Source organism: Phalaenopsis equestris, unplaced genomic scaffold (assembly GCF_001263595.1).
Source record: "Phalaenopsis equestris unplaced genomic scaffold, ASM126359v1 Scaffold204378, whole genome shotgun sequence".
NCBI lineage: Eukaryota > Viridiplantae > Streptophyta > Magnoliopsida > Asparagales > Orchidaceae > Phalaenopsis > Phalaenopsis equestris.
In genome coordinates, this window is record NW_018223938.1 from 21,695 (window position 1) to 34,889 (window position 13,195).

The 13,195-nt window shown below is 32.4% G+C and overlaps 1 protein-coding gene across 1 annotated transcript in view; it reads left to right on the plus strand.

Moving 5' to 3' along the window:
• LOC110036256 (eukaryotic translation initiation factor 2 subunit alpha homolog) overlaps positions 1-12,444 on the plus strand; it is a 17,036-nt gene extending 4,592 nt beyond the window's left edge. The window contains exons 5-6 of the mRNA XM_020740659.1: positions 11,842-11,940; positions 12,085-12,444. Of these exons, the coding sequence (XP_020596318.1) occupies positions 11,842-11,940; positions 12,085-12,234 (249 nt within the window). The 3' untranslated portion in view covers positions 12,235-12,444. The remainder of the gene's footprint in view (positions 1-11,841; positions 11,941-12,084) is intronic.
• Positions 12,445-13,195: the final 751 nt, after the last annotated feature.

Below are 13,195 nucleotides of genomic sequence, written 5' to 3' on the forward strand. Positions count from 1 at the left end.
CATTATCTTTCAAACTCTTATCTATAATTACACCTACACCATTTCTAGAGCGACTCTTACCAGAATACCAAAGTTTAAAACCTAAATTATCAATCTCCTTAGCCTTTTCTCCCACCCACTTAGTTTCTTGAATACATAAGATATTAATTTTCCTATGAATCATAATATCAACTAATTCCATTAATTTACCATTGAGAGTGCCTATATTCCAAGGTTCTATCCTAATATTAGTTTCATTAGTTTTATGGACTAACTTCTTTACCCGCATTCGCCCGTAATGTGGGAACCCTTGCTTATTTAACATTACACTCGGGCGCCGGTGTAGCGGCCCTTGCACACTTTTCACTGTATTCAGGCTATACAGCGCGTCGCTTCCAGGGGACGCCCTAGCACTTACACAATGATCAAAAGGATTCATGTCATGATTTTTTCGACAAGTTTTACGCTGGCTGTCGACTACCTAACGCAACCCTCCACTTTTCTCATCCGGGCTTGGGACCGGCAACGGCAGTGTTAAATAAGGGAAAAACACTAGGTAATGTTTTGAAGTATGCCCAACAAATGCAGTTGCTTCAAGAAAATTTTTACCATTTTGAGATATTCAACCACAATATCGAAAATGTTGTAAGGTGCATCTTGAGCTTATTCTCGAAACTTGGAAGAATTCTAACTCCAAAGAATTCTAGCAAAAGGTAAAATTGTTATTGTGGTGGTGAACAACATTGGGCCAAGTTTATCTTGGTTAAGGTGGGTCTTATTTCTCTGATAGAAATGATGAAGGATATCATGATGTGGGCATTGCCTTCCAATATAAACACATGAGCACAATTGTTTAACTCAAGGACAGTGCCATCATTGATGCCGAAAACCACAATAATTTAGTTTTTTTTTTGTCAAACTTTGTTTGGAAATTGGGTTTTGAGACTCGATTCAATACTAATTATTGGCCATTGGGGTGGATCCAAAGATGTTTGAGTTGAAGATTAATTGCAAGTGTCGGTTGAAGTTTGTAATCACCAAGGATTCCATTGATAAGTTTCTATATGAGATCGTTCTGCTTAGCATTGTTCAAGTAATAATTGGCAGTCCTTTGTCCATTCATGCATAATGCCTCAAGCTGCCACCGTCTTTATCAAAATAGAATATCAAATATAGTTATGAGATGAAAACATGGAAGGTGATATGCAAGACAAGGGTTAAAAGAGTGGCTGGTCATGCCTTTGCTACCTTTGGTCTTGGGAAAATATCAGTCTTTAGTAGATCATGGGAAGATAACGAAGAGCATCTTAGGAAAGTGTTCTATCTACTATAACAACTTCAACTCCAACTTAATCAAGATAAGTGTGAATTTGCTACCAAGTCCGTCTATCTTAGATTTAATGTGGACAATGAAGAGATTAAGATTGTTCCTACTAAGGTGAAGTCAATGAAGGATTATCTGAACATAAAAAGAATGATTAATGGGAGAAGCTTCAAGGAATTAAATGGATAGGACCCAAAGATTCTAATGTCTGCCTACGCATGTCACAAAGGCAAAGGCAGAGCCCATAGATTTCATTCTCGTTATTTGTTAACTGGTTTTCTTTCTCTTATTGATATGCATTGAACAATAACAATGCCAAGTTTGAATGTGGCCAAGTCTAATGCAAGATGAAAGGACTTTTGTGTACACTTTGAAATGTTTCATACCTCAAAATAATGCAATAGTGATATTGCATTAAGCCATGAAACCTTGGTGATTATTAAGAGCTAAAAGGGCTTTACCAATGAAATGATTGCATGCTTTGTTTTCTACTACACTTTATTGATAGGATTTTTTCTTAAAATGCATAAGTGCTATCAATGCTAGTATTAGAGGAATCCATTTTCTGAAAGAATATTGAGCATTTGGAGATGGTATCTCCATCAATTTTTTTTCTAAAAGATGATTTCGTTTCTATATAAGAGGGTAAATATGAACATACTAGATTCAAAAGACAGATTTTAGTGGATGTGGGAGGCTCACATCTCTAAAGTGGCGGGACAACTTATTGTATCTTGTTGTCTTCAAGAAGATTGATCACTCAACCAAAAAGCATCCATTTAAAGCATGAGTAGTGTACTTGCCTCAAAGTTCTTTTGATTTTCGTTTTCCCTTCACCCCACTATTGACTATGGGGTCGAAGTTGACTTGGAAAGAGCCGTGACTAAAAAGATTCTTGGAGGGAATTTACGAGATTGATATGTTAATGGAGAAGAAATAATAAAAAACCCAAAAAAAAAATAAGGAAAGATATAGTTCTTATTGTGAAGCTAGATTTTAAGTAGGATACCATGTGCGTTTACACTTAGACACTGATAACTAAAAGGGAGAAGTGTAAGCAGGTGTACAACTTGTAGTTAGACTGGGGGTTGAAGTTGACCTGGAAGGAGCAGTGACTAAAAATATTTTTGGAGGGCATTTATGAGATTGATATGTTAACGAAGAAGAAATAATAAAAAAACCAAAAAAAATATAGGGAAAGATATAGTCCTCATTATGTCAAGCTAGCTTTTAAGTAGGATACCTTGTATGTTTACACTTAGACAATTATAACTAAAAGGGAGAAGGTAAAAGTTGAAGACAAGTAGGTGTACAACTTATAAAACTCTCGGTAAGATTGGAGATGATGCTTGCTGATCAGAATCACCAACATATATGGAGATTCACACTATATTTCGTGCTTGTAAAGAGATACTACCTACTACAAATGATCTATCTTAATAGTGAGTGGAAGTGTGATTACCTATGGAGAGTAGATGTCCTTCTATACCAAAAAATCTATCACTATAAAATATGGACAAAGGAGTTTTTTCATGTATCGATAGCAATCATAGTAACCAAGAAAATTTAAATGATGCACCAAGGACGAGGACTTGTTATTTGGAGATTAAATTTATTAGATTAATTAAATCATCTATGATTATGATTTGCACATCAGAATATCAAAAAAAAGGTTTTGTGATAATTTGATGCTTTAAGAGTTTGATCTCTTAATAGAAATAGCCAAGTTTTTTTAATTTTAGATCACATTGCCCATAATGAAAATCAAGTTGATAGGAGTTCATAGGAGAATACAAATCATTAGTTGGATGTTAGGTGAGCAAGATCAAGAAGCAGAAAGTCTGAATCATTTGATAGTAGTCCAACATTACAACAAATATGGGTGATCATCTAGCTCATTTATCCTAATCTAGTTGGTCAGTCCATATTATTTTAAATATGATGTCTTTTAATTATGATAACTTTGCTATGTAAATTGTAAAATCATGATTGGGTTGATTTTTAAGGAGTTTGTAGGATGGGTGTTCTCTTTTCTAGAATTTGTATAGAATTTGACACTAAATAGGACACAATGGAGAAACATGATTCATGTAGCCGACCCCACGAAGTGGGATTAAGGCTTTGTTGTTGTTGTTGTTGTTGTTGTTGTAGGCATATTTCTTGTAATGAAACATAATTCAGTTTCTCCTAAATTGTCTCTCACTTACTTTATCTCTTGGAATGAAATGAAAATATGACACTCAATAGGACACAGTGGAGAAAATTGATTCATGTAGCCGACCCCATTTAGTGGGATAAATGCTTGTTATTGTCTCTCATTTATTTTCTACTCTAACTTTGCCAAAAAGCCGTAGCTTTCCATTTCTTGAATTTTACATTACTCTAAGGTCGAGTGCTTGAGACCACATGAATTGACTTATTATTCAATTACAAGCTATTGTTTATTTTGAAGACCACAATAATCCTTACTATGCATCGTTCTCATTACTGATTTGTTCCATAGAGCACTAGGGGTTGTAAAATTGGAAAATCAAATTTAAAAAGTAGATGTTGTAATAAGGGAAAATCAATTAGTTTTAATTTTTACCACATCCCAAAACTAAAATAAATTTATTTGATGTGTTTTACATGATAGAGAGAGAGAAATAAGAATTTCTCTAAAGAATAGTGTAAAAGTATAGAACACTAATGTTGATATTTATAATAGGGAAAGGGAAGAAAGAGAGGGGAAGTCAAGTACAACAAGAATACTAAATTGAGGTACCCTTAGTTTGATTGTTAGATTGCTAAGGTTCCTCTGGAACATCTTCTATTATTATTGATTTGAGAATTTTACTTAGACTTAGATTGTAATATTAAGTGGTTAATATGATTATCAGTCTGTGGATGATATGACATTATGATTTGGAACCTCTATGTATCATGGAATAAACCTTACAATATTTTACTGAATGTTATTGAGTAGCCATTTAACCATCTTTGAGTGTTGGAAAACTCATCAGTTTGATGATAAGCGTAACCATTCCCCACACCTTTTGTGAAGGCTTTGAGTTCTTTAGTTGGTGTCATTTATTAAGGTGTACATCGAAAGTCACTTGTCAACCAACTTTATGTTAGTTGGTTAAATACTTGGGCTGGCATTTGCAAGTATCACTATGCCCATGCCGAATGTACTATACGAATATTACTATAATGAAGTATTGGATATGCTCTATTATACTTTGGCTGCGCTGGCTCTTTCTAGTTAGAGACTCTTCAGTAAACATTGATTTAATTTTTTACTCCATGGTCTTTATCTTGAAATTTATCTATCAAATTTGCAATGATATCCCGAGATTTTATTGTCAAAGAATTTGTTTAAAATAATGGCTGTAGAGATACGTAAAGTCAAGTAGTAACATATGCCTATAAAAATACATATGAAAATTATAGAGCATAAAAATGGGTGTTTTAAAATAGCTTATGATAAACTCTAATGTAAGTTAAATAATTCATTGATAATTACTCTCTATCATAAATATAGTGTAACCTTATAAAAGTATATTTCTCATAAATTGTTGCATGCATTAGAATATTGATCCACTATCATCCTAGTTTTGGGTCGACACATCAACAATGTTCTTGTGGTCTTATTGTTTTGATAGATAGTATTAGCAAAATTCTTGTATCCTTCATAGCTTAGATGTGGTATAGTTTGAAGCTCTACAATTCACTTCTCAAGTGTATCAAGATGCATTATAAATCGACTTGCATTTATGACATATTCGCTTGAGGTCGGTACATGTTCTCTTACTTGAGTTCGGTGTCAACACATTTGTTCTCTAACATAAAATCTCAGCTACATTTCACTTCATTGTTGTTGTTACATTGGTTACCAATTTGAGACTAATAACCTCTCTCTATTCTTGTACCTTGGACCTAGTTATATGGTTATTTAGATTCACCAATAATCTCTTTAGTATAATCGATCCCATTTATATGTTGATTATTAAAATTGAAAGTCAATACACTTATTGGTAATCTATGTATATGATTATACATCGTATTGACTGGCTATTAATTAATGAATATATTTCTATGTAATAATATGTCAATACGATTAGTGTCAATCAATCCCAATTAACTTAATAATATGTCAATACAATATAATGAATATATTTCTATGTTCAGTCTCATTTAAATGAATATTATTTAGATACACCAACAACTTTATCTCAAATGTCATAACTATTGTAAAATTATATTGCTCATAATTTTAATCCTAATCTTAACCCTAAACCGACTCGTATTCAACCTGCCCACCCAAGCTCGACCCGTATTATCGTTTAACATAAGACATAGTAGTTATTTGGGTCAATTTTGAGTTGATTTCAAGTAAACCTTGTGTCAATTTCCGGTTGATTTGGAGTTAATTTCAGGTTTCTAGTTTGATTTTTTTCTCAGTTTGGGGTTGGTTCAACCCGAAACCGACCCAAAAAAATTAAATGGGTTAGAATTCCTAACCTGAACCTGATGAAAAAACTATTTGGGTCAACCTAAACTCAGATTTTTTAAGTAGGGTTTGGGTCTAGTTGGCCTGTTGGGTCAATTTTTTGAAACACTTTGAAATACGCATATGCCTATTTTCAGTCTATTTTAAATTGAAGGAATTCAAAAAAATTAATTGTAATAACAAGTTGCACAGGTAATACAATATATATTAATAATCACTTGTAATTATACCTTAACAAATTTATCCCAAATGTCATAACTACTGTAAAATTATATTAAAGTCATAGTTATATGCTAATCGGTATTATTGTATTGACATATTATTACATAGAAATATATTCATTAATTGATAGCTAGTTAATCATATTCATTTAAATATCAGAGTGATGACATTTATATGCTCATAATTTTAACTCTAATAACACTTATTGAAAGTCAATACAATTTTCTAAGTAATTCTTAATTTTTAAAGAATGACTTCAATAAATTATCTATCACATCACCTTTTTTTTGGTTGAAGGTTTAGAAAATATTTTTTGGGGATTTGAATGCATATCACAGAAAACCTTGAAATATACAAATTTCACTCCCAAACTTCACTATTCACATCCAAAGCACTTTGTTAGCTCTCTTAACGGCAACAACGCCGGTGACAATGTCGGAGGCTGCGACTTGTTGACTTGGAGGTAGAGAAGCGGCGAGATCTCAGAATTCGGCAACTACCGACGACATCTAGCTTGAGCAGGCCAAAGATGAAGCTCTGCGGCTATTACTAGTTACTAATGCGCTTAAAAGCTCACTCATGCCCAAAGCCAATTTCAGAGAAATCATTCGATCCGTAGCTCTTCTTCAATGAATCTCCAATTTCATTCTCATATATCAAGGGAAAGAATTAAATAGTAATAAAAAGATCTGGAACTAGAGAACTCGTAGAGCTTTTGCGACTCAAACGATGACACCGATCTCAGTGTCACAGAGCACGAAAAGCTCGACAAAGAGACACGTGTTCACCGTGGGGGTCCACCTTGGCTGCCTATTCTGCCATTGCAGCGGCAAAGATTAGATCTTTTAGCCGGGTAATGGTCAGGTGTTATTTTTTATTTAATATTTATGTTTATGTGCTATAGAGGTAAATATTGAAGTTTAGGTGTGAGATATGTAATAGTAAATACTCCTATATATATATATATATATATATATATATATATAGGTATAATATTCCAACAAATGGCTTAGAAATCCCTTAGGACCCATTTCCAACAAGTTGTAGCTCGAGCAACATTGATTTCATTTGTTCACTCTTTTAAGTTAGATGATATAGTTTGTCACTCCTTTTGAGTCGTTTCTCCTTTAAGTGCCATCAACATTATAAGGTTCATTCTTCATCGTCTTAGAACTAATTTCACAACCATTTATTAGCTCCAACTTACCTTGGAGCTATTCTTTTCACTATGTTGTCAACTGAAGCATTCTAAGCATACTTTGCATACTGTCACTAACAATTTTTTAGTTGTTTTTTTTGCTTACTTTGGTTGTTAGAGAAGAATCAACACAACTAAGTCTTAAAGTTGCCAACTCATGTGGTACAATTACCATTAATAGTTTGATGCCTACGAAAACTTTATTATAAGATATAAATATATGCCAAAAGTTTTAATACTTGAGGGTAACTTTGTTTGCAATACGCAAGACATTTAACTGTTATAATAATAATAATAACAATAAAAAGAAGTTAAGAATACCTTAAACTATCTAGGCAGACTATTGAAGGAGATCTCTATGCTCCAGTTAGAGAAAGAACTCGCATAAAAATTCCAATAATACAGTTGATTATGATAATCAAGTGCTCATCAATTTGGTTAAAAATGTAACCGGACATTGAAATTTTTTGTGATGCTTTGTAATTGTTTTATTCCAAGGCAAGTTAGTCAACATAATGTAAATCTTCTGAAAATCATCAAAATAATTAAATAAAAGTATATGGAATGTTTGATAGCTATATGCAATGATATAAATAAAGCAAGGAGCTAGGTAATTTGGAGCTTTAAGATGGTGACATAGTTTTTCTAAAATTTATCAAGCTAATAAAAAACGAGTAAAATGGAACAAGTGTGAGCAATCATAACATTTCCCTTTGTATATAATCATATTAATATGGCTAATTGAAGTGCGTGGACAACAATACATAATATAAATAACATTTTGATATTTTATAATGTCAAATTATCTATAGTAGAAAACATATGCTTGCAAGCTTGTTTTGATGGCACCCAAAAAAATAAAAATGGCGAGCCAATTCATATATATGACATGTGAAAGGACAAAAACACATCTTGCGAGGTTTTAAATCACAAACATTTCTATTGAATGTAAACAAAATTTAGGCATTTTTTTATATAAATTCAATTTACTAGTGAAAAGTGAAGTTAGTTGGTAATCACTATCTCAACACAATCGCTTCTTTGTTTTTTTTTTCAACAGCTTATTAATTTATGTTATCTTATCCATAGACAATATTTTTCTATCGATGGCAACAAATGAAAATTGAAGCAGTACATAACATAAAACAACAAACTATTGGTTTCTAATAACTTTTTTAAGTCAAATAAATATTAGAAGACCTACTTTAATGCCTGCAATCCCTCAAAACAACTATTCCTAAAACAAGGAAGCAAAAGGAGGTGGATCACTAAAACCCTAGGTTGCAGTGGGAAGAACATGATGCGGTGAAGATGGCAGTTTTGGGCAAATTGTAAGAAGAAAAGCTTTTACCAACCAGTAAGCCAAATACAACTATGAAATCAAGTAGCAGCTCAAATTCATATGGAATCGAGGGAGGCGATGACGTGGGCAAGTTGACATCAATGGAACATTCGCACAATGTTGAAGAATCAATTTCTTAACATTGTCATAGATGAAGAAGCTTGAATCAGTTTAGTGTCAAGGAATGAGATGAATGAAATAGGGCTAATGTTTGTGTTAGAGATAAGCAGGTGAAGAAAAGCTTTAGCTTTTACATGCATTAAAGGTCCTCTGCCAGTCAAGCCTAACTTGCGCTAATCAGGCTTAAAGTTAATTGGGATTGATTGACACTAAACCACCCTTAGCTCCCTTTTGTAACCCATAAATGCCAATTAGATAGATTCTTAAGTTGACCAATTACAACTTTGGGAAAGAGATTGCAACACTAAGATGAGGTGGTCTTAATTTGAAGAAATATTAAGAGAAGATGAATTCCATAAATGACATGATTAGTGGTTGTGTAAATTGTTTTGCATAACTAAATTTATCAACCCATTTAGCTTTCAATGGAATTGAATGAAGGATGATTAATTTAAGTGTAATGGCTGATCCAAGATTTAAAGAGAGGGTGATGAAATTGTAATTATTAAGATAAATCGAAATTAGAAGTTTGTCTTCCGGAATTATATTAGTTAACAAAAAAACTTAAAGTAAATGGGGTTAAAAGATGAACAACTTAAAAAAAAAAGAAATTGAGAAGCTATTTGTTTGCATTATTTAACTTAGATTTAGTGTTAACTAGATAACATGAGCTTGTTTATCTTGAAAATAATTAATAGTTGAACTCAATTTAAATAAATAATAGATTCTAACATAGTTTAAATTAAAAAAAAACATATAAAGGAAAATGTAGGGGTTTGAAACAGTTTCTTGGAGCAAGTAAATGTTACAATTGTGCCAAATGTCCGAATGTCCGAATGTCCGAATGTCTAAATAACTTGTTCCAGTTTATTTGTCTATTTTAAGATCTAATGCAATATGTAAAATCTCGAAGAGTCGTTTGCTTGGAAGATTTAATTGAAATTTAGTCTTTGCTCAAGATTTAACTTAAACTAATGCCTAACAATTTTTGGAACATGCAAATTCTTCTCAAATAAGTCAGAGTACTCAAGATAATGCTCTTTAAAGAGAGAGTAGAAATAACAAGTTCTTTCTTTGATGCATACAAAATTTTGAAAAAAATCTCTTATAAAAAGATGCAAGAAAGATTCAAAGATTGTATAGAGACAAGTTATAATATGAAAAATTACATGTACTGAATTATATACATTTACCATACATATTATCATTTTTAATGCAAATAAAATATAATAAAATGTCACATAATAAATACAATGCATGAGACACCCAACATTGCAACATTTGGGGATAAGTTGATGTATGAGGCCATATCACTATATTTTAAAGAAGGGTTGACTCAAATTCATAGATTATGGAATTTTGGGTTCCGGGATAAAATATGTATACTCGATAAATTTGGCAGCAAGGAAGAAATGAGAATTTCAAAATTTTGGCGGCAGAAAGGGGAAAAGGCAAGAGGTTTGCAATTTTGGGCATAAATGGAGAGCACATTTATTTCGGTAATTAGGGTGTAGAAGAGACTTTTGGGAATTTGGAACGATGGGCTTATCAAGTTTTTTATTAAAATAAATAATTACTTAAATGGTTATTATTGCAAAATAAATTTTAAATATTGTTTATTTGGATTAGTTAATAGAATTATGATATTTTCATTACTTATTTTAGTTTGAGGTGGTGAGATTTTTGATATGCCATTAAGAGTTTTACTCTAAATTTAGGGGTGGTGAGTGCCCCAATTGGTTTTACCATCAAGTCAATCTCAAGCTTCTGCAATAACAAATACAGAGTATGATGATTATATGTACGCTAATGCCATCCTTCGTTGTAACTCCCTCCTCTAATTACCAGAAGTATCATTGTTTTTAAGTTCGAACACAAACTTGGTTTAATACTCAGGGCACAGAACATTAATCAGATGTGCAGAGTGAAGGCTTTATTCTTGAGCATCTGACAGCTGTCTAACATAGTCGAGCTCTAGGACGCACAGAACATTTATCTGGTGGAGTTGGGCTCTGGATGGGAGCTCTTTAATCTAACTATTCGGAGCGAAAGGTGGCAAAGATCTGTAGGGGAATTGTAAATGTGGTGCATGTGTGTCATGTCATGGGAGTGATGCACAGAGATCTAAAACGAGAAAATTCTCTCTTCTTGAGCAGGGATGAGGATCTCCATCTCAAAGCCATCAATTTCAGCTTTCAGTTTTCATTGAGGAATGCTAGTTCTTGGGTTGGTTGAAGGATTTTGATTTGAGCCAGGAGGAGAGCTCTTCAGTGGAAATAGACAGGTTCCAGGGCATAAAAGTTCAGTGGAAATTAACAACGGGAGCATAGAATTTGATTGAGCAAGAGAGAAAAACCTTTTGTTCTTAGAGAATTTCTTATTCATTTCAGTAAATATTTTTGGGTTAAGAGAGTAGAGATTATTTGTTAGTTGATATTATTGCCTGAGGAATTTAAACTTGAATCTATAAAGTGATTAAGTTTCATCAAAAAGGGCACCATAGGCTTCAGAAGTGTTACATCATGCAGATTTCACAGATTATTAGAAGGGGATAAAAAATGCTTCATAATATAGATGAGCAGCATACACCAAGTAGATTTACAGGATGAACTCTATACTGTTTTCTTGATGATAAGCACTTTTAGGTTATGTCTCTCTTTTAGGTTGCTAGGTATTTTTTCTTTTCTTATATTATAAACGCACATTGCTAAAAATTAGATATATATCAAGCCTTGTTGATGTACAACTAAACTTCTCTGCATACCAATTAACAACAACTTATATTTTGTTCAGATTGGGCACATCATCTGTTTTGCTTCCGCTATGAATGTTTTTCATTATGTTATTATGCAGTTGACTGACAGTAACTTATTTATTTATTTGTGCTTTTTATCAGCATATCTCTGATTAAACAGTGACTAAGGAGGCATTTTATTGTATGATTAGTGCTCTTACGATTTAAAAAAAAAACAAAAACATATATATATATATATATATAGAGAGAGAGAGAGAGAGAGAGAGAGAGAGAGAGAGAGATTCAAACAGTAAAATAGAGGTTTTAGTTTAGTTCCACATCACATCAGAACATCTCTACAGAAAGCTATCCATCATTTGGGTTTTTGTTTCTTGCTTCATAATCAAAGCTCCTTTATTTTGATGCGCAGGACAAAGGAATAACTGTTCTAAACGACGCAATTAAGGCTTGCAACGAAGCAATAGAGAAGCAGAAGGGTAAACTCATAGTGAAGGAATCAGCAAGAGCTGTGAGTTCTATTTAAAAAACTTTTATTAAACCATTCATCTAAATATAATTTGGTGGTGAAGAAGAAAGAAGTAGAATCTTCCCCTTCATATTTTATTGCCACTTCTGTGATATTAAAGTGATCATATCTACTTTTTCCTTGCAGGTGAGTGAACGCGAGGATAAGCTTCTTGCAGAGCATATGGATAAGCTACGATCTGCGAATGAAGAGATTGATGGAGATGCAGACAGTGAAGAAGAGGAAGATACAGGAATGGGTGAGGTAGATGTCGAAAATTCTGGCATTGCTGAATAAATCAATACTGAGAAAAAAAGGCTCATCTGGTGTTGCAGGAGAGAATTGCAGAGTGCCCTTCGTTTTCTTCCAAATTTATTAGAGTTGTTGTATAGATCACCTTTTGGGAATTCTGCCATTTTTATGCTTTCTGCAATGTGAGAAGCAATTATCACGTTGTTCTATTAAACGAGAAGAGTTTAAGTAAATCATTAGCTTTTTTCTACTTAATGGTGGATAAGGTGGGATGCAGCTTTTGGAAAGTTTCTATTCGTTTAGCTTGATTTTGATTTTAAGCCTTGTCTATGCAGCCTACTTATGTTTCTGAATCTTGTTGGTCAATTTCAAGTAGTGGTTCGTCTGGCAGTTCTGATTTGATTCGGGCCAGTTGGAAATTTTTTGGTTCTTAGTGGTTTGATATGTGATATCTGCAAAGTTTAATTGTATTGGGTGAAAATATCCTTGAATAATTAAATTTAGATTAAATAATTACTAGTAATTAAGATTTGATTAAGCAAAGAATATTTATTATTTGATTTTCTTAAGAAATTGTTTGAGAAATTTATTTAGGACGTTCGAGGAATCTTAAAGATAATATAAAGGGCCATTTACATGCATGTCACACAATTCTTATGTATTTATATATCATACACTTAAACATTCATATTTACATATAAATCACACAAATTCTTAACTAATATGAAAATGCCGTCAGAATCTATTAAATTTTTACTGTATTTTTTTATGCAGAGGTTTATGACAGATTTTGGAAGTGTAAATAGTAATAAGTAAATGCATAAGAATTGTGTATGTAAATTTTCTTAATTTAAATTGATTTAATTCATTTAATCCTTAGAACTTAAAACAATGCTTCTGTACATGTTTAGTAACTAAATTATAAATTATTATAAAAATATATAATTTATCAATAATATCACGTAGATAACTTTTGTAAAGTCCATATCCCTTCTTTGTTAAGTTT